This window comes from Pituophis catenifer, unplaced genomic scaffold, assembly GCF_029215685.1.
Source record: "Pituophis catenifer annectens isolate HBS135680 unplaced genomic scaffold, rPitCat1.0.hap2 SCAF_1, whole genome shotgun sequence".
Classification (NCBI taxonomy): domain Eukaryota; kingdom Metazoa; phylum Chordata; class Lepidosauria; order Squamata; family Colubridae; genus Pituophis; species Pituophis catenifer.
In genome coordinates, this window is record NW_027256881.1 from 40,382,748 (window position 1) to 40,405,840 (window position 23,093).

Genomic DNA, 23,093 nt, shown 5'->3' on the forward strand with positions numbered 1-23,093 from the left:
ATTAAATAAAATAAAATAAAATAAAATAAAATAAAATAAAATAAAATAAATAAATAAATAAATATATTTATTAAATATATTTTGCCATGTGGCTACTTTAGGAATGGAATATATAGCTGCAAGTAGATTTGACCCTGTTTCCAAGATCCAAAAAATGTTAATAGCTCCAAGAAGTGTTATGCAAATATAAAATAGTAAATTGTACAAGAATAAAATTGAAAATATTGTACTTTATTTGCACACACACACACAAAAAGCTGTAACAAGGCACACCAAGCAGAAGAAAAACACATGTGGATAAACTGGTTACTGTTGGCTTACAATATAACTTTCTTGTATATGCAGCTTTGAAGTTTGTCACCTTACATTTGCTGCCATGGAAAAGAATATACTGTCGCAACTGGTTAAGAAACTAAGAAAACTACCCACTGATACAAGACACATAAGCAAAACTAAGGGACTCCGTATTCCAATACAAACTTTAGTGCAAACACAGCTAGAACAAAACAAGATATGTTCTGTTCCCAAAGAAAAAAAAAGCAAAAGAGCAAGTTTTCCAAAGTATTTCACTTAAGGAGGAACACAATATGCAAATTATAAAAAAGCTGCTATACGGTTTACAAATACAACTGTTCTGATGCATCAAATAGGCATCAGAGGAAAATAGAAGTGGGATAGAATATTAATTGTTCTGGATCAGTCTAAACTATAACTAAGCTAGATGGTATTGCAGTTTGTAGCAGATATGTAAAAATACTTTCTGAAGAAATAAAAAATCAGAGTGGTTAGCCACACAAATTGAAATAAATTAAATGGTTCATAAGATCCCAATTAATTTTCTACCAATTGAAGTACATAACCCATATTTGAATAAACCTTTTTATTTAGTACTAGCATCCTCAGAAACAATGCTTTTACAAATAATGGGAATAAGGTTAGGCTGTTAAGAGTCCCTTTAATTACTAAATGCAGTAACCTGTAGCAGTATTCTATTTTGAAAAGCAGAAACCTGGACCAGGTTGTGTTAGCCTGTTTCATAATCCAACCCAGATTAAAATGGCCTTGATCACCATGATCAGAAAAATTAAATCAAATGCAAGATCTAGTTCAGATAGTCTTCAGTGTTACACTACATTTCCACAAGTCTCTTGAACAGAACTTGCAGATCAGACCAAGAACTTCTGAGTTAACACAAATTCCAACTGTAAATTTAAGAGCAAAGTTCAGCTTAATCACTACATTTATTGCAGTGGTTGATTAATTAGAAGCTACTGGATTTTTTTTTAAATACCAAAGTGTTAATTTAGAAAAAGCAGAGTGAAGATGACCCTGATTAACGAAACAAGTTATGGCATATGGACTTATCTAAAGAGGCATTGCTCCTTTGCTGTGCTGATAGGGTAAACTTCCCTTGCATATCCATGAGACCTGCTAGACTAGAGGCCCCCCAAGTTTTTGGACGCCACGGACTGGTTCTGTGGAAGGCATTTTTTCCAGACCGGCAGGGCATGGTTTTGCGCCCTGCCTGGATCCTATATGTGCGTGGATGGAGCGTCGCTTGCGTGGCACGGTGCCAGTCTGTGGATTGGGGACCTCTTTACTAGACTATAAGTTTCATCTATCACCAATATATCTGAAGGTATTCCCCCCCCCCCGTTTTAGAACTATTTTTTATTTATATTCATTTTTGGCAAATTTAATTATCTAATTATTCCCACATGATTAATCTATTAAAATGTTTTAATTTGGAGACAATCCTGGAACCAAATATTGGTACAGAACTTAATGCACATGATTTAAAAATATAGAAATGACATGTTATAGTGATTTCCCGTTACTTATGATTTTTCCTCTTAAAACAGTTTTGATATAAAAAGTGGCATAGGAGATAGTGAAGTATGAAAAGTAATATTTTTTCATTGAGAACGCAGTTACATGGAATCAATTTTTGGTATCTAAGTGCTCATATTAATCAAGAAGAAAAAAAGCTAGCAAGCTACTTTATTGTGAATTATGAAACTGAATAGAATTTAAAAGTTAATGCCCAATAGCTGTCTTATATTAATATTGTAATAAAGTAGACATATTTTGTAACTGGCAAAATAAAATTGATGAAAAATGTGATTTTGTGTTCTGTTCATGTTTCAAGAGGTATTCACAACTAACTGGAGGCAGCATCATAAACACAATAAGCTCAAAGTACATTAAAAGCTGAACACTGATGTGCTTAACGTGGTATACTATAACACATACACAAAAAAATCACAATGTGAGTTTACTAGGGATTCTAAACTCTGTTCACTTTGCCTTAATTGGTTCCCGCTCCAACCATCGTACTCTAACCTTTTGCTTATAATGATATTCCTTCAGAAAGTCCTGCAACATTGTTGGCAAAGGAAGACAATCAATCCCATCATATGAAGTGTACCTGCAAATTACTGCCCGGCAGATATATTGCAAGCTGAAAGGAAAAGTCCTATTTAGAGAAACTGTAAGTAGCGGTTCAAAAAACATGCAAGAAATTGGATCTTTGTAATGTTCCAGAAGCCCTGTAACAGTAGAGGAGTGAAACACACAGGGATCATGAGCATCAAAACTGAAGTTGTGATTCCACTGCTCGATGCGTGCATGTAAAGAGCGGTTGTAACGGCGGAAGCTCACAGAGAAGAGGTAGTCTTCTTGAGCAGAGTCCCTGAGCAAAAAAGTGCCTTCAGGTTTTCCTTCTAGAAGTGCTTCTGCTTCATAACGGTCCATCACACCCCAGTAGCAGGGATTACTGGTAATCTGAAGTAAGTCTGGCACTAGGCAGTGAATATAATCAATCTGAGTATGTACTTTCCAAGCTCCTTGCCTGCTGATGTGGCTATGGCTCTCACCAGATATTTGGCGCTGCTTTTGTCTACGTGACTGCAAGCAGAGAGTAGTTGTGTCTTCCTCCAAATCACAACTTCCTTGTGTTGTTGAATTGCAGTCTCCCATCAGTTCAGACATGCCAGGGGGCAGCTTTGGCCCTAATTTATATAATGGATTAACCTGTGCAGTAGCTTCAAAAGTATGTATCTGGGCATTGGGAGGAGGATCCACACCTTCCTCTATACTGAGCCTTCGTCTCTCTCTCAGCCTATCTTCCTCATCTTCTGTAGAAGCCAAGGAGGAGTCAAATGCATCAAAAATAGCAGAATGTGGGCTCACTGGAGCGGTGTGCTGCTTAATTAAATGCCACTTTTGGGCCAGATCTGATCCAGCAGGAAAAGGACATTTTTCTAACATTAGTTCAGAAAGATGGATCTTCCTTTTGTTAGAAAAAAGAGGCTTAGATTGTTTGCAGTAAGTTCTCATAGGGAAACATAAGCCCACAGTTTCCTGCAATCTTTGCCTCAGAGAACGATTTCCTATGGTTCTGCTTGAGATGCTATCTGTATCGTTAACTGAGCTCACACCATATCTTCTTTCCCTCCTTTGCAAGTGAGAACAGCCAAATCTTGTATCACTTTCCAATGAGCTCTGAGTTTTTGTAGAGCAGGAATGTTTCTTTTTCCCACCCCATGGAGCATGCCTTGAGTAGGAATCCCTTCGTGCAAATTTAGCTCCTGAGGCAATATTCAAGTCAATTTCTTTCTCAATGCTTATTTCAACAATCTGTGGGATTTCTGTGGCACAGTTTTGATTCTTTCTCGAAAAGCCTTTTGAAGTATTTAGATTCAGTTGCAAAGGACTGCTTGGTTGCTGCTGAGTTGGACCAGGCACACAAACACTTTTATCTCTAACAGATGCACTATTGGAATTTATGTCTACATTTTCATTTCTATTTCCACCTTCAGGATTAAAGAGACTTTGGCATCTGTACTTGAAGCTGTTCCACATTTTCCCAACTTTACCCATGGATTATGTTACCTACATCACAAAGACAGAAAGACAATTAATTTAGGAAAGTCACTTACTGAATAAAGAATAAATAGCTGAATACTTAATTCATGAAGAAAAATTAAAGTAATTCATCTCATTTTCAGTTTATAACTTAAACATCAATAAAATATTAAGCAACTGAAATAATTGTGTTACTTTAATACAAATCAGCTACATTACTTTAATTGGGAAGAACACTAATTTTTCCTCCCAGTGTTCCATGCTTTACTACTGTTTCCATATGCCCAACATATAACTGTAAATAAATATATAAATAATTCCAAATGGGTGCAGTTTTACATTTAAATTGACTTGTGGCATATCATAAGGACCATAGGATTAAAGAAAACCATCTCTGCCTCCGTATACAGCATGTACTTCCAAGTGTTCATCATTATGTTGCAGAAAAGGGTTAATAATTAGAGCTACTAAAATAAGCAGCTGTAATTGTACACATTCCCAACTAGCCAGTATCTGCCTCAGTCAGACATATAAATATCAGGTTGCCAGGTACAGACACAAGATATGTATTACTATTGTCCTTGTCACTTGTCAATTTTTGGGTGACCATACCAGAAAGTTCCCAAATGACAAGAGGAGTACAAATAGTCAGGCCTAACTTTACTACTTGAGTACAGTTGGTTTTCACATTGGTATGTAGTTTAAGGTGGGTACTTTCCAGATGAATGTAAGATTTCAAGTCCTCCCTCAAGAACTTAAGCATGTCATATAGAGTTTAGATGTGACAGACTTTGAATATCTATCTACATCTCTCTCTCTCTCTGTCTCTGTCTCTGGGTGTTTGTGAGTGTGTGTGAATGCATGTACAAAATTTAGACAGAAAGTCCAACACTGATCCCTCGGTACTTTCTTTTTACTGGGAATGACACAAATATAGATGCAAAAACTTCAGTATAAAAAGGTCACATGCTTTAAGAATTACTTTGATTAACCACAGCTATCAATCATATTAGAATTGAATTTTCAGTCTGATTTTAATGGTAAAAATATATCTATACTAAAAATATTTATAATGACATTTAGATTGAATAGCCCATTCACTTGATAGGTTTATTAAAATATTTCATACTAATGAATTACAAAATCATCTATTAAAAATAATTGTAGACAATTCTGGATCATTGGACATTTTAAAAAGCTCCCTGAAAACCCACTGATGGAGCTTAAATGCTAAAATCTGAAATATTCCTAAAAGATAACAATTAGCAAAACCCTGTAAAAAGTATTCTATTCATCTGCAAGTACATTAAAGCAAGAATTCTGAATGATGACCCACAAAGTGGTTGGTGATCTGAGGAGCCAACTCCTCAGGCTGCCTGCTTTTTCCCCCAGCTGCTGCTTAACATCAAAAGGCTACTAAATATATACCTCTTTTCTAATATTAGTTTTCCAGGTAAGTAATTTTTATGGTTGCCATTAAAATGATAGAACACTTTGAAAGACTAGAATTTATTTTCAGTTCACAAGTATTATTAGCACTACTTTGCTTAACAGCAACCTACAGTATCAATATATCATGCATACTAATTATGTGCTGCTGTATTCCACCTCACACTGATTAACATATTTCATCTAAGGAGCAAGTAGGAAAGATACTAATACACATTTGCTACTATGTATTCTATTTAAGTTGTTTATTCTATCACAGATTTTTGTCCCTGAAATATTGAAATATGAAGACTTGAATGTTTCCAATTTCTTAGACTGCAACTCGAAAGGTAATCTTCAGTACAATGTTAACTAAACATACTTCCAGGCCCTAACACTTAACAATTCTTCAACATCACCTTCAGTTAATATGAGCTCTCCATTCACACAGTTTAGTTGCAAAAGATAAGTCTTTTGTCTACAGAGATTCTCAGTCATCCAGGTCATGGTTGTCCCAAAGGTGCTTTTGCAAGAGGCAACTGGACTTTCTGATTTTTCTTTGAAGACATTTCGCTTCTCATCCAAGAAGCTGCTTCAGCAAGAGCTGCTGAGAAGCGAAACATCTTCAAAGAAAAACCAGAAAGACCAGTTGCCTCTTGAAAAGGCACCTTTGGAAAAAAGTCTTTTTTTTAAAAAAAAAAAAAGCTGTTGCCTAAGGCCCAACATATCAACAGAAGCAAAACAAAATGAAATGATATACAAGCTTAATACAGTGAAACAAATGGCACTTCCTATCTTAGTGTCAATTGTCAGTGGTTCACAATTTTTCTATCTACACTGAATATGACAAGTTTATGAAGAGTGGAAATCGTTCACATAGTTGCTATTCCTTGCCTCCTTATCCTTTTTGTTGCTTGGTCACATTTCCAATTCAAGCCTTCTTCCATCCTCTTTCTCATCTCCAGACCACTTCTGGCCATTTTTTAACCTCTTCCCACTACACTGAGTCACTCTCAATTCTCCTAAGGCTATCATGATGTCATCGCTATGTCTCCATTCTTATAGAACAATACAAATGATGTTATTTGTGCCATTTCAATTTGGGTTACCCATCAAACTTCAAAATGAAGCAGTTGTTTCCAGCTGTCTATTGCTTTTACTTCCCAGTAATGTCTCTGAATACATTTGGGATCAAATGTTCTAAGAAATAAAGGCTAGTATTTCATCCTGGAAAAAAATTCTTCATTCAGTCATAACTATTACGACTGAAAATAAAGTAAACTAGGCATATTATACATGAAATGCCAGAATAATTTTGGTTTGGATGGGAAAGGAGTCCCTGTGTGCATTAAGGTCTCTACTGCTAATTAATGGAATTATTAGGATCCCATATAAAAGATCCAAGTGCTACGCAATGGAGTGACCTCCTGTTCCTGCCCACCTAGCAATCTGAAAGCATGCAAATCCAAGTAGATTAATAGGTAGGAAGATAACAGTGTTCTGTGCGTCTTTGGGGTATAGACATGCTGGTCACATGACCATGGAAAATGTCTTCAACAACACTGCGTCCTCAGCCAAGAAATGGAGATGAAGTCTGTGCTCTAAAATCGGACATGACTGGACAGGGAAATCTTTACCTTTATAAAGTGAACTAGAATATAAGCAAGAGAAAATAGTATCTCCTTGCCATATTTATTCTTCAAATATGTCGGCACTCAGCCAGACCATTTGTTTAAAGTAGTGGAATTGCATTATTTTCTAATGTATGTGTTATTAAACTATTAATTTCTAAGCAGTTCAACCATCAAATATTCATGATCATGCACAGGGAAAAAATTAATATCTTAGACAAAGCCAAATTTAGATAACAGCCACAATGCACATAATGAATACAGTTCTTAGATCACATTTAAAACAAGAAAGCCACATGAGAAGCTGCAATCATGTACAAACAGACACTGCAAAGTAATCTATGACCTTGTTTCTACCCCAAGAATGGTACCTTCGGGATGCTTCAGACGGGAAAGAACACCAACTGCAAAGCAACAGTAATTACTGTATTCAAGGTAACAGAAATATCTATTACTTAAACTAAGTTATAAACACACCTGATATTATGATTCTGAGCCTACTTAGAGTAAGCCTTACATAACTTAGTAGGGTACACTTCTGAACATAAATGCACAGAATTATTTTGTTAATTCATTCATAATACACATTTTTGAATGTGTATCCACAGGGCAGCTATATTCAACAAATTTTATTTCCAGGTAACTGAACCCCACAAGAAGGAAAGCTGGTGTTTTCCATTAGCCCTCTGGTCTTAACACCTTGGACTTGCCTTGTGTTCTGGGGCAATGGCTAAATTGCTCCCACTGTACCACCTCCTTTGTAGGAACTGCCTCATCCTTCCTCTAACTATGATAGGTGAGTGAGTAAGGGCTCTTGCACAGCCTAATAATAAAGTATTTTTTTTAAAAAAAAATTAAATACAAATGTTATAAGATTAATTCTATAATAATTTTCCTTAGCTAGACAGCTTAAAGCAGGGGTGTCAAACTCGATTTCATTGAGGGCAGCATCAGGGTTGTGTTTGACCTCGGGGCCACGAGTGTGTGGCCAGGGTGGATGTGGCCAGATCGATGTCACTTATTGAGGCTCCGTTTTCGGCCACAATGGCTGCCTGCAGCTCTCTGCCAGTGAAAATGGAGTTTGAGGATGCTGCGTGCGGCCCTCCCGAACTCCATTTTCACTTGCAGTGGCACCGTGGGCCAGTCCTTCAATGTTTCCAGGGCAGGCCCATGGGCCAGATTTAAGCACCCTGTGGGCTGGATCCAGCTTGCGGGCCTTGAGTTTGATGCCCCTGGCTTAAAGGCATATGACTACAGGTTCAGTCCTTTTTTTCCATAAATAAATATATAGCTTTCCTAATATTGTTTTAATTTAACCCAGTTTTCTGAAGCAACAGTTCTATTGTTTCACTTACTTTCAGATTTTGGGGTACATTTCATGTTAATCAAAGGTGGCAAATGTGATAGTAACCCCAATCCTATCTAGTCTCCATTTCTGGGTTTGTTCCAGATGAACTATGCTTTGTTCTTAAAAACACTATTTCTAGCACTAGTACTAGTCCTTAGTACTAGAGGAGGTACTAAGGGAAGATGCAGACTATGAATGGCAGAGTTTGAAGCCTGCACATTCAGAAAAATATTATACACACTCACTCTCACACACACATAAACAGATTCATATATAAACCCAATTCTTTCACACAGGTTTATTTTTCTTTTTATATCTGTGTTTGTAAAAGTGCACTGTATGTTCTTTTTTCCAAAATAAAAAATAAAGAATCTTAAGTATAAGGTCTATCTGACATAACATCTACAGAACTATATGAAAAAACAAAAAACCAAAGCAATTGCTTCTATTAGACAAGGAGCAAGAAAGAACAATAGGCCAATATGCCTGATCAGAACATATAAGGAAGTGAAGGAGATAGCACCATTAGACAGATGTAAGAGATACCTCTAGCACCTGTTCTGATATTTGTGTATGACAGTAATTTTTTTTAATTTCATTTTTATAGCTGCCAATCTCAACGAGTTTCTCTGGATGGTGTACCTTGTACATTTTCTCACATATGCTATATATTTATTGCATCGTTGCTGTAAGATTCATCTACTGCTTTGAAACAAAGTGCTGAATGGTATTTTAGAAAATCTATGATATATTGAAATGATATAAAGAACTATTTTTTGAAAACCCACATGCATGCTTTCACTGATGCTGGTACAGGTAGTCCTCACTTAATAACAGTTAAGTGGGACCAAATGTTTTATTATAAAGCAACATGGTTGTAAAACACAATATCATATGACTACATTGCTTAATAATGCAATCCTGGCAGTTTCTGTTTCCATTGTTAAGCAAGGATCACAGGTCATTAGGTGAAGAATTCTTTGCAACTTTGCTTCTAGCAAGCAAAAATCACTGGGGAAGCTGTCAGGAAGTTGCAAGTCCCAAATATTTACAAGCAGGCTGGCAAACAGGTAAGTGACTCTGTCAGATGGGTAGAATGTGTAGTTGACTGGTGAGCCATGGCAAAACTAAGAATGGTTGTTGCTTGGCTGGAGAGGGTATGTAAGTGGCCAATGAGGCCAGTGTAGCTCTGTTAGGGATGGTTGCTGCCAGGCGAGGGAGTCTTACGGAAGAGACTTGCAACCTTCTAGCTTCCTCATTGACTTTGCTTGAGGGAAGCAACAGGGAAGGTTGCAAATGGTGATCCTGTGACTGTGGAATGCTGCAACCCTATTAAGCACAACCCAGATTACGATCATGTGACTGTATGGTATTGGGAAGGCCAAAACTTTGAGGGCCAGTCACAAGACTTCCTTGTTCACTGCTGTCATAACTTTGAACAGTCACTGAATATGTGATTGTTAACCAAGAATTACCTGTACATCTTTTCTGTTAGAGATGAATAATAAAAACTTTTTTCAATTTCTGAATGTTTTACAGCCAATCAACCTTAAAACAATTTCCTCTACTTTTTATTAATATAGCTGCCGAAGACTACAAGAACATACACATTATCACCCGCATTAGGATCAGCATCATATATACATTTTTGTTTTAGTTGTCCCTTACCAGGTATCAACATCTACTAGTTGGATAACTAAGGAAATTTGTTGCCCATCTTTTATGCTATTGGATAAGTCAAAATAATACAAAACAAATAACTTTAGTCCTTATTAGCAACAAACCTACAAACAGGGATTATGAACAAAACAGATAAAATTGTTTAAAGACCACCAACTTTCATATACAACATGGTGCTCATGATTACCTAGTGGATAACTTTAACTTGAAAATTATTTTATTTAAATAAATCTTCAAAACAAGCTTACCCACTAGTGACTTAAATGAGTGCTTCCATGCCAGGTTTCTTAACATGTAAGAAAATGCTTTGCAATTGTCTTCTTCTTTTGCTCTATTTGTATGTGTGTGTTTTAAAAATACAGATGTATTCTCACTGGAATTATTGGGTTCAATTGGCCTTCTTCTTAGATAATGGCAGGATTTAAAATGTTCACAATTTTTAAAACTCCTTGTTCAAATATTTTAATATGAAAAGCTTCAAACAGCTAACTCCTGGCACAGTCAATATTTTAATTTTTTAATAAATTCTAGCATATATATATATATATATATATATAACTGGGAAAATGATTTCAAATATCACAGAATTCTGCACTGCATTTTAATAGAAAAGTTTATCTACCGTGTTTCCCCAAAAATAAGATCCTGTCTTATATTTTTTTGAACCTCCAAATAAGCGCTTGGCCTTATTTTCAAGGAAGGTCTTATTATTTTGGGGTATGTGAAGCAAGATAGGGCTTCTCTTGCCATCTTACCTGATTTCCAGCTCTGTGTTTAAATATTTTCGGGGAGGGCTTATTTTCGGGGGGGGGGGGGGTTATTTTAACGCATGCGCTCAAAAGCTCGATTGGGCTTATTATCAGGGAATGTCTTATTTTTGGGGAAACAGGGTAAATATATTCGCCATTACAGGGATTAATAAAGCCTGAATAGAGACATTTTCTATCCTTGCTGAAAAGTATCCATTATTATAGATTAAATGATTAAGTCCTCTAACATAGCACTAGAACTTCCAAGTGCCCAATTCATACAATGTAATTCTGTTAATTTTTAAAATTCAGACAGGCACTAGTGTTAAGAGTACTGAGCAGAAATTTTTCCCAATAAGCATTACAAAAAATCAGGGCAATTTATAAACTATGTATTTTATTTATATATTTTAAAAAAACATACTTCAACTTGTCAAAAAGATGGTTTAAAACTAAATGTGAACAGTGTCGATTTTAAAAATTGTTTATAGGCTTAAAAATAAAGTTTGATAGTTATAGTTACTAATTAAATAAGCACTGGTACCAGTGACACTATGCCTTATTGTTAATTTATTTTGATTATATTTTCACCTATATAACCATTTAAACAAAACTTTATTTAAACAGCCTTACATTTATTTTCCCATTGTTCAATTTGTCCCTCAATCCTTTGAATTCTTCATTCCTTTCCTGCTTTTTCTCCTCTCAATTCTTCCTTACTTTTAGCTTTCCAAGTTTCAGCTGTTATAAAATCTGACCAAAAATGACCAACGGGAAGAGAACCAATTTAAGAAAATAAAAAGCTCAGCAAATTTCTGCTCTCCAACTTATGCATTAGAAGATACTGTGGAAAAAGTTTGTGCTTTTCAGTTAGAGGTCCTTTCCTATCAGCATTTAAGGGTAGAACATTTCGTTTGACTTCTTATCAAGATAAATATGTAAAATTGAGAAAGAGTGGTTGAGATGGTGGAGTGTGTGGAAGCTTTGGAGCAATTGTTCTTGTAATTGTATGCTGTGTAAGCTATATGCTGCATGTGCAATTCAAGGGATGTTTTTGGAGTGGCATTTGCTTGAAGGGAAATTGAAATAGCTGAAGTTGGATTGCTTGACTCGATTTGGATTTTTTGGGCTGAAGAATTGTGCTGGAGGATGGCAGTGTATTTTGTTTTATGGTGCTGACCATGCCTACTCTGACAATAATGTTTGCCACATTTGTGATCTAGGTCAGGGGTGTCAAACTCAATTTCATTGAGGGCCGCATCAGAGCTGTGGTTGACCTCGGGGAGCCAGGTGGGCGTGGCCAACTGGGTGGATCTGGCCTCTTCGCATTAGGTAGACCGGGCCAAAGCTACATTGGCCTGACCTTTCCTCTTTGAATTGGGTAAACCAGGATGGCCCTATGGGCCGGATTCGAATACATCCGGCCCATGGACCTTGAGTTTGACACCCCTGATCTAGGTAGTTTTTTAAAAAATTGGTGACAGCTTTCTCAGACTGGTCTGGCTTTCCTGAGTGATCTGCTATTGAAAGAACCTGTTTGGGCTGCTTCCTGGAGGAGTAGGCTGGACGACAGACAAAGATGGTAGTGTTTAAGGAGCTCACCATCTGTTTTGTTGTGGGATGCTGTGGCTTTGGAAGTGCGGACAGTGCCAGAGACCGGGGAAGATTGCAGTAGAGTGGCAGACTACTGTGAACTCCCCTACCTTAAATAGGTCTTTTTACCTAATTAATGATTTAATCACTGATTAGAGGGCCTTCCTGACATGGTATCACCGAGACCTGGTTGGGCCAAGAAGGGGAGCAAGTCCATTTGCAGATATGCCCACCTGGGTTTTGGGCATGTCATGAGCTGGTGCAGGAGTGGTGAATGTCATTCAGGAATTTCTTACAGCCTTCGGGAGCATTGCACTACAGGTCATCAGATGTGAGACTCTGTTCATTAAATTGGGCTCTAGGAATTAGTCAGAATTGCAGCTGTTGTACCAGTCCCCCAGCACAGTAACTTTCCTGCTTGAGCTTCTTGAGTACATTTCTGGGCTGGCAGTTGAATTCTCCAGATTTGGGGAACTTCAATTTCAAGGAGTGGGATCTGAAGTGGCTCAGGGGTGCATGGTCACCATAATGACCATGGATCTATTCCAGATTAACCAGAGCCTGACATGGGACAATAGCCAATGCATACACTGGATCTGTTGTGGCAATGGCTATGTGATTTGGGGGAGCTTTTGGTATCTCCCTTGTTATGATCAGATGACATCTAATTACCATGGGTTTCTTCAGCCCTACTATCCAACTGCAGGGAGGCTGGACCCATTAGATGGGGAGATTGTTTTTATATATTGATTTTGTTTGTAAGCTGCCCAAGTCATGCTTTTGTGAGGTGGGCAGCCATACAAATATGAAAGATAGGATAAGGTAAGGCCAGGTAAGGTGAGGCGAGATGAGATAAGGTGAGTGAGTTGCCAAGCATCCAAAATGTGGTCAGGAAACCACTAGGCGGGGGTGACAGTTTTCCAATTTAGTTGTACAGGTCCTACAGCACCTATTCCAAGGACATTATAACTCTGAATTGTCATAAAATGACCAGTCATAAGTCAAGTATTATCTGTAGTAAATAAAATTTCATTAATACCATAATTGTGACCTAGTACTTAATCAAATTCACAAAACACACTGATATGATTATTTATTAAAATAAGATTATCCAACTAAACATTAACTGAATGAAGCTAAAACTTCATCTTAAAATTGTGGTTTCAGAAAACTGAAACTTATCTAAACTATTTTTTTTAAATACAGAACTGATATGTTCTCTATAAACAAATATGTTTGTTAATACTATGTAAGGGCCCAAATTTTCCATTTTTGCTAAAAAAAAAAAAAAAAGCAACTGACAAATCTTAAGGAAATAAATCTATCAGTATTATCCAAGAATAAAAAGTTGCTGAATCTGTCCAATTAGCAATGTATCCCAATGGGAATCTATTCAGAAGTACAGTTGCAAGAAAAAGTATGTGAACCCCTTGGGATTACGTTGAGTTTTGCATGAATTGGTCATGAAATGTGCTCTGAACTTCATCTAAGTCACAACAATAGAAAAACACAGTCTGCTTAAAATAATACTACACAAACATTAGATGTTGCCATGGTTTAATTGAACATAACATGTAAACATTCACAGTGCAGGGAGGAAAAAGTATATGAATCTTTGGACTTAATAACTGGTTGACCCTCCTTTGGCAGCAATAACCGCAACCAAACGTTTCCTGTAGTTGCAGATCAGACCTGCACAACGATCTGGAGTAATTTTGGACCACTCCTCTTCACAAAACTGTTTCAGTGTAGCAATATTCTTGGGATGTCTGGTGTGAATCGCTCTCTTCAGGTCATGCCACAGCATTTCAATCGGGTTGAGGTCAGGACTCTGACTGGCCACTCCAGAAGGCGTATTCTGTGCTGTTGAAGCCATTTTTTTGTTGAATTACTTGTATGCTTTGGGTCATTGTCCTGTTGCATCACTCATCCTCTGCGGAGCTTCAGTTGGTGGACAGATGGTCATACGTTTTCCTGCAAAATGTCTTGATAAACTCTGGAATTCATTTTCCCATCAATGACAACAATCTGTCCAGGCCCTGAGGCAGCAAAGCAGCCCCAAACCATGATGCTCCCTCTGCCATGTTTTACAGTGGGGATGAGGTTTTGATGTTGGTGTGCTGTGCCTTTTTTTCTCCACACATAGTGTTGTGTGTTCTTCCCAAACAACTCAATTTTGGTTTCATCTGTCCACAATATATTTTGCCAGTAGTGCTGTGGAACATCCAGGTGCTCTTTTGCAAACTTCAAATGTGCTGCAATATTTTTTTGGGACAGCAATGGCTTCCTCCGTGGTGTCCTCCCATGTACTCCATTCTTGTTTAATGTTTTCCTTATTGTAGATGTGTCAACAAAAATGTTAGCATGTGCCAGAGATTTCTGTAGGTCTTTAGCTGATACTCTAGGATTCTTCTTTACCTCATGAAGCATTCTGTGCTGTGCTCTTGCAGTCATTTCTACAGAACGACCACGCCTAGGGAGAGTAGCAACAGTGCTAAACTTTCTCCATTTGTAGACAATCTGTCTTACTGTGGACACATGAACATCAAGGCTTTTGGAGATACTTTTGTAACCCTTTCCAGCTTCATGCAAGTCAATAATTCTTGATCGTAGGTCTTCTGAGAGCTCTTTTCTGTGAGGCATGGTTCACATCAGACAGTGCTTCTTGAAACCAGTAAACCCAAAACAGGTGTGTGTTTTTAAAGGGCAGGACAGCTGTCAGCAACACATCCAATATCATCACACTGATTGGAGTCAAGTTGGCTCACTCCAGGCTCCAATTAGCTCTTGGAGAAGTCATTAGGCTAGGGGCTCACATACTTTTTCCTCCCTGCACTGTGAATGTTTACATGTTATGTTCAATTAAACCATGGCAACATCTAATATTTGTGTAGTATTATTTTAAGCAGACTGTGTTTTTCTATTGTTGTGACTTAGATGAAGTTCAGAGCACGTTTTATGACCAATTCATGCAAAACTCCACGTAATCCCAAGGGGTTCACATACTTTTTCTTGCAACTGTAGGTCTCCCTGAATTCAGCAACTTGCTCTTGCAAAAAAAAAACAAAAAAACCCCCACAAAATTACATATTTAAGTATCATATATGAGCAGACTGAAGGTTTCTGATAGCAGATTAAAAATGATTGCATTGCTCCCCACTATCTAAAGTAGCTAAAATAAAAGTAGCAAAATCAGCATTGCATGATTAAAGTTACCAACTGGATGCCACTTGGAACCAATAAGTTATCAACAATACATTTTTTTAAAAAATCCTTTCAATTTCTAATATCATTTTTTAAAAATGCAAATATAGCATGCTATAAATCAAAGCCTCAATCTCCAGTATTACATTTTATTCCAAGAATGCCTATAAACTCAAAAGATATCTGGTCATCTAGAAATTGTATATATGTAATTATGTCATAGGAGCATGAATGAGTTCAACGACTTAGTTTACTATGGCTCTGTCTGTGAAATGTGGTTTGACATGCACAACTCAATTATAAGTTATGTACCTTCAAGACCTTCTTTTTACAGACTGTTCTGTTTCTATCACTAAGATCCAAACTTTGTTTAAACTATGAGGAAGACTATCTGGAAGATGGCCTTTGATCCTTCTATGGGATTTGGATCTTTCAAAGGAAAAAAAATCTTATCAAGTATCAAAAAAGGAAAACCTGATTTTAACAAGAATCATCTATAGAAAATATAGGGGAGGGGAGAATATTAAGAAAATTTAAGCATTCATTAAAGGAAGGAAGGAAGGAAGAAGAGGGAGATGCAACGTTTTTAACAACAGATAATCCAGAAGGGGACTGCTTAGGTTCTTATGTGGTAACATCAATCAACTTTGTGGATTAAAAAAAATCCAAAATTCCCAAATTGGGTAAGACATTTATTAGGACTAGCCAAAATGAAACAATAAAGTATGCAAGTTTTAAAGTTCAAGAATTTGTCTCTTGGCTATATTTTGTTAAATATTAGAAACAGTCTGGAGGTTAATTAGCTTTGAATTTAGGAGGCAGAGAGCACAATTCTCTTTTTTCTTAATTGTTTCTTTTCAGCATGTTGAAACAACATAATACTATTCTGTACTTATTAAGAACCCCTCGAACTGCATAACTGAAGTTTGTCCATCACTTCCTTCAACACTATAATTCTGTGATGGCAAACCTATGGCATGCACACCGGAAATGGCATGCAGAGCCATCTCCCTGGGCACGCAAGCCGTCACCTGTTGCTCTTCCAGGTACCGGCATGCCGGCTAACTGGTCTTCATACACACAGGAGCACCAGAAACTGGAAGAACAGCCACCCGGTGCGCATGCCGGAAACTAGAAGATCATCTTCCCAGCATACGCATGCACACTCAGTGGCTGCTCTTCCAGTTTCCGGTGCTCCCCCGCACGTTTGCTCCCATTTCAGCACTCATTGCCGAAAAGGTTCGCCAACATTGCTATAATTAGTACAGACATGACCTTAACATTAACCAAAAGTTTTTCTATCTTTTTCTTTTCTTCTAATCTACTTTCCTAATTAACCAATCAAAGAGACTTACAATAAGGTAAACATATTATCAACTGTAGATTCTTCATGCTTATTTAGAATTAAGTCTATTTTGACTTTTTTCCCTAGGTTATAGTTTTAGGATTACAGTCTTGCACGAGTGCTTGTTAGGGTTTTAGTTTTACACAGAACTATAATGCAGCGTAGTTCTGCACGTTTAAAGAATCAGCATTTATCCTGGCTATTTTTAAATGCATGCCTTTATCACCTATAAAAACTGAATATTGTAAAATGTAACAATTCATCTAGCCAGTACAGAACTCAGCAACACCAAAATAGTAAGAAGTGCAGCTGAGTCAACTGAGGACAAAACTTCCTCAACCCATCTGCCTGGCATTACTAGTGAAATGCTGGCACTTAACCACTTTGGCTCTAAATCTATTACTAGCAAGTTGGAAACTGTGACCTCTCTTACAATGTGTTAGACTGTGCAGAAAACCATATTTCAAAGCCAAAATGTGTTTTGGAACACCTTAGAGCAGCTGCATCTTTCCTGGGGTTTGTATAGCTATCCCCTGTAATTGGCAAGTGATGTAAAAAGGAAAGTCTGATTTTATTTATTAATCAATATAAAATATATTCTTAACCACTGTACATGTATGCCCACACATGCCCTGAATCATCTTTTGTCCTTTGAATCCTGGTTGCTGTAAATCTCTACTATATGTTACAATCAATCCAGTTTATATGCTACATATATTATATAACATGTTAGATATAATACAAAATGTTTCTCGGTCAAACTCAAACCTTCCTCCACATCTACATTCAAAAATATCAGAATGAATTTTATCGCTAAAATTGCTGACAAAACTACTTGAGTTCAGAAGATTACTTTATACAAAAAAAGTAATGGCATAGTATGACTCTTTGTGAAACCAAGTAGCATGCAGGCAATAATGTAGTATAAATTCAAGAGTCTGATGTTATATTTGTATGAAGCCTAAAAACTTGGATTGTTGTTTTTTCCAATTTCCATTAAAAAAGTAGACTGCTAATAAAATCAGAAATCTAAACTGTGATTGTTTTAGTATTTGAACTGAAGGGTTTGAATTACCATAACAAATAGTGATTTAGAAATATCCCAATAAAATCAAATCACATGAATGCCAAACAACATTTTTCTCTCCTGATTTACCACCTGATTTTCCAATACAAATATTAAACTTCATTGTTTTACTTAACATTATAGTATTTGCATCTCATGGATTCACTTAGTTAATTGAAGTGTTTCTAGAACTAGTTTTATCTATGAATTATCTGCATGTCATTGTAAGAACTAAGGGGAAAGTACAATTTTTACTATGTAAAGTAAGTCTTTCAGGAATCTAGTTAATTCACAGAAAGTTACTGTAACTCTACTTTCCTTTCAGTAGCTTTACTGTACCTTAAAATCAAGTAATATTAAGTTCAGCAAAATCAGTATGCAATCTTCAGTTCCTTTAAACTTTTTTGTGGTACCAAGAGTAATTTTTTGACACATTGTAAAATCTAGTTTCAAGTTCCACTATTTCAAGGTGGAAAGTACATGAAAACTATAATATAAACACAAAACAAATTCTTTGTAAAAATTCCATCCCTCCTATTTTGCATCTTTCATTATCACCACCATAGATATAACCATCCATAAAAATCTGAAAAATATTGCTCATAAATCATAGATTACTTAATTTAGTGCAATGACTGATTTGCAAGATAAGCAAAACACCATACTTGTCATCTGTTGCTATTCTCAGATTCTAGTATTTCCTTTATATTTTTTATCCTAGAAAAATGCTTTAATACATCACCACATGGTTAATCCAGTGAGGTTGTTCTGTGTAAAAATCTTTTTGTCTGTATTGTAATCTCCATATTGCAATAAGAAAAGCTAGTTGGCTCAACTAACTCTTCAGCTAAGGATTTTGTAATGGATTATACCTATTACTACAGAGAAAGGCAATAAGGAGATTCTAATATTATTCAATGAATATTTTATATGTTTCTAAATTTTTAATCTAATTCACATCTGTAATCCTCAAAAGAAATTAGTAATCAGAACAGGTAAAACTGAGCAAGATAGACTAATGTTTAGGAAACAGTTTCATGTCTACAGATGTAAATAAGTCACAGTGAAATTAAAGAGCCTAGTTTAGACCTGGCTTAGAAATTTTGACTTGTAGTAAGATTTAAGGAACAACTTTATTATATAAATTGTAGATTCCAAAAGTAAAAGGGAACATTATCAACATTTATGAAGACAATAACAGTAAGTCAATGCACAAGAGCATAGAACTTAGAATTAACTGAATTGGAAGTTCTGTGCTCTGAATTTTAGTGACCACACAGATTTTCTGCAGGATGATTTATCCCTAACCTGGTCCATTAGCTCAAAGGTGCTGCTAGTCATCCTCTTCTCTTTCCTTCTACCTTTCCCAGCACTAGATCTTTCTATAGAGAACTAGGTCTTCACATAATGTGTGAAAGTAACATAATTTGAGCTTGGTCATTTGTGTAATGTAATGGGAAAGACTTTGTGAGACAAGGCAAAGAAATGAGACCAGGGAAGCATCAGATAAAAGGCCTGAAGCAAGGATGTGAGTGAGGCAAGAGGCCCACAACAGACCCTACCTTAGTTTCTTGGGCTGTAAAGGAGACAGGAGTAGACGAATGTAATTTCAGACTTCCAAGATTTGGTTAATACATATTTACAATAAATTAGAATTAGTTCATCTGGTTGTATTTCAGTCTACCTCAGAAGGCTGACATTTGTGCCTTCAGTGAGAATTCCGGGTTGATTTGTTCAATGATTCACTTGTTTGTTTTCTTGACTGTCCACTCTTAAGTATGTATATAGTAGTATCTTTAGTGAACTTAGATACAATATTTGTCATCCGTTCAAAACAATTCTGTGAGTGACCTTCATCTTTGGCACAGGAAAAATGATTATCCAAAGAACAGAGCTGATTCCATTATGTCCAAAACTGTACTATGTGCAATACAGATAAAAACATGCAACTTCGTGTGCTCATATACAACAATTACAGCCTGAAGGAACAATCAATGGCCATAGCCTCATCAGTTTAAGTTTACACATACACCTTTGCCCATCTATCATACATAGAACAGCTTCCAGGTACTATACAACATTCTTCATATTCTAAGTTTAGTGGCATAACACTTTTGAAGCTATGAATAACTGAACCAGTTAACGGGAATTCCTGTCCATCAGAAAAAGATGCCAGCAAATCTGTAACTGAACTCTACCGATTACTGAAATTTGAAGTAGTTTTCAGACACGTGTTCAGAAGGGGAAAAAAAATCTGTTCAATTTTTTTTCAAGTATTTGCTTGTAATTGTCTCCATCTTGACAACATAGACCATCAAGGTCATAAAACAAAAACTTCTCTCATCAAATAAGGGTAAAATGCTGAAAATATATTTTTCTATGCAAACATTCAATATGCTCTTTAATTCATCTTTTGCCTCAGTTCCCCATGACCCTGAACTGCAGTTTAAGGCACCCATCTGCTTACAGCTTTAACTTGCAAACTGATGAAGGAATTCCTAGTGCTTTGAGCCATACATTTTACTTTTCCCTCCCAATTAAGATGATCCTTAAAATTATTAATTTACCATTTCTCTCCTTGAAGTCGCAAGACTTAGACGAGACAGCTAGAACAAGAATTTACAAACTGGCTTTCTGAGTTTCCAGACCCCAAAAAAATTTATAAAAAATAAAAAAATTTGTAAAAAATATTTTTTTATAAAAAAAAAAAAACTTCGTAGAAGAAACCCCGCATACTGTATTTAGCTACTTAGATAAATCTCCCCAAGGAATCCGGAAAACTACTCATTTCGCATCCCCCCAACTGGGCTTCATAGAATAAAAACCGAGCGTACATTTCACTCCCCCCTTTTGCGGGTCATCCTCCTGTCGTCCCCTTTTCCTTAAATTCCGGGGGCGGGAAGCGGCAGCCGAGGAATGTCACTCGCTTCCACACACACACCCCGAAGACGGGCCTTTCAAAGAAAAAGGGGACCGGGAAGGGAAGCTTCCCTCCTCTGCCGGCTGCACAGCTCGAAGCTAACCAGATTCACCCACCTAAGCTGCGGCTGCACACAGTGCAGGAGGCAGCAACTGGAGGCGCGGACCTGCAAGGCCAGCGCATCTCTCTCCCCGCTAGCCTCGTTCTCTCAGCGCCGCGCCAGCTCCCTCCTGGGTCCCGGCATTACCTCGCGGCGTCTCCCCGCCAGCTCCCTCCTCCTCCTCCGTCCCTTGCCGCGAAGATAATGCGGACCCCTTCCGAGCGCGGCCTGACCAGCAGTCCCGCCTCAGGCCCAGAAACCGAGCGCGCACCACCAGCACTGACGGGGGAGGGCGGAGGAGTGACAGCGGCGTAGCCAATCGCACAAAGCGGCTCCCTCACTCCTTCGTCCAACCGTTACTCTCGGTAGCGGGGAACGGTGCAGCCACAGCGCAGCCTATAGCAACGCGGGCCCCTCATCATTCCCCCGTTAGAAACCGGAGAGCCAATCCTGGCGAAGATATCGAAGCCACTCCCATAGGCTGGCCGACATTTCTCTTTCACTCTTGTCAGCCGCCTCAGTGAGCCGGAGGGCGGGATCCCCGGCAGTAGAACGGAGGCTGGCGGGGCGGCCATCTTGAAACAGGGAAGACGGTTCACGGTTTGGCATGACGGGGCAGGAGAGGCCTTCTTGGAGATACAGTAGTCATGGTAACGCGACGTGTTTCGCTCGGATGCAAATCTCAGCGCCTTGAGTGAAGCGGGCTCCTTCTCGTCCTGCAACAATACCCGCCAACACCTTTTGTATTTTTGTTTTGCAAGCTCTACGGAAGACAGTGACGCTCAGTCTCAAATTGACCCGAGGTCGTGGGTAAAAAAAAAAAAAAAGAAGAAGCGAATGGTGTCAACGGGGTTGCCGTTTCCTAGCAAAAATAGGCCCTCAGAGAATTTAGCGAAGCTGAGGAAATCGCGGCGAAAACGGCCTCGGAGCGAGGCGGAGCTTCGTTTGCATAAAACCCGTGATGCATTGCGAATAGGAATAGAAAGGTGGGGTGGAAACTTTTAAAGGCCGGCAAACGTCGCCCTTTCCCCTGCCACCGTGCCCGTGGTTGGCATCCAGATAAGCTCGGTACCCAGTTGGTGCTATGAAAGGAGCTGCGGGCGAGAAGTTGTTATAACCTCAGGAAAGGTCGCTTGCTTAGGAAAAGGTTCACGAGTGGGTTTCGTCTTTTTTGTGCGGATCACGGGACTGTTCTCGAGTGGAAAGCGGTGTTCGCCGTTGTGGCTGCGATCTTTATTGAGATCCAAATTCTATGGCGAACCTGGTGTTTGGTTTCAAGAGAAAAGCATTCTGTTCTCTGTAAAAGTGGATTTTTCCTGTTCCCCCCCCAACCCCTCAAAATCTGATTACTGTATTATCTCTGCATTGATTTCCTAAAGCCCAGAAAACTCAAATCACAAAATATGAAGGTGATTTTGTTGCCACAAGATATATAATAAGATAATTTGAGTGTTTTTGCTAGAGCAAGGTTTCCCAGACAAAGCAGAGGTGCAGACCAGTGGTGGGATTCAAATTTTTTTACTACCTATTCTGTGGCCATGGCTTGGTGGGCTTGGCAGGGGAAGGATACTGTAAAATCTCCATTCCCTCCCCACTCCAGGGGAAGGTTACTGCAAAATCCTCATTTCCTCCCATCAGCTGGGACTTGGGAGGCAGATAATAGATGGGGCGGGGCCAGTCAGAGGTGGTATTTACCAGTTCTCCAAACCTCTGATACCGGTTCTCCAGAACTGGTCAGAACCTGCTGAATACCACCTCTGGTGCAGATAGATTCCACAGGTGTAAAGCAGTGGTTGGTTGCCCCCGGTTCAGACCTGTTCACAAGAACCAGTAGTAAAACCAGCAGGAGGCTCCGCCCACTGCCCTGGATGTCCTCATAGGCAATCTGTGCATGCGCAGAAGCTTCTGCGCATGCACAGAAGCTTGGCGTGCGAGCAAACCGAGCACGTGCGGGCAATCCCATTGCGAACCGGTAGTAAAGGTAAGTAGAACCCACCCCTGATGTGAAGGATCTTTTAGTTTTTCTGTTACAATACATCCACCTTTCCCAAAGTTTTATTGTTCATTTGTGTTAGTTTTGGTGTTTTGTAGAGGAGGTGACAATGTATATTAAATTACATTAAAAGAAGGTGTGAGAGCACAATTTGAATATTTTTTTCCCA

The 23,093-nt window shown here is 38.1% G+C and overlaps 1 protein-coding gene across 3 annotated transcripts; it reads right to left on the minus strand.

Moving 5' to 3' along the window:
• Positions 1–210: 210 nt before the first annotated feature.
• Positions 211–21,107, minus strand: SOCS5 (suppressor of cytokine signaling 5). 3 transcript variants are annotated; one of them, XM_070948235.1, is made up of 2 exons: positions 20,948–21,107; positions 211–3,894 (listed from the first exon to the last, which is right to left on the minus strand). In XM_070948235.1, exon 2 carries the CDS (start codon positions 3,880–3,882, stop codon positions 2,299–2,301), a length of 1,584 nt encoding a protein of 527 aa, XP_070804336.1. In that variant the 5' UTR covers positions 3,883–3,894; positions 20,948–21,107; the 3' UTR covers positions 211–2,298. The 3 variants fall into 3 exon arrangements, with proteins under 3 accessions (XP_070804336.1, XP_070804344.1, XP_070804353.1); XM_070948243.1 differs by having other exon boundaries at positions 21,079–21,094; XM_070948252.1 differs by lacking the exon at positions 20,948–21,107 and adding an exon at positions 20,479–20,542.
• Positions 21,108–23,093: the final 1,986 nt, after the last annotated feature.

Bases quoted from the DNA above. Each gene is read 5' to 3' on its own strand.
- SOCS5 (XM_070948235.1), bottom strand. From the start codon at position 3,882: ATGGGTAAAGTTGGGAAAATGTGGAACAGCTTCAAGTACAGATGCCAA.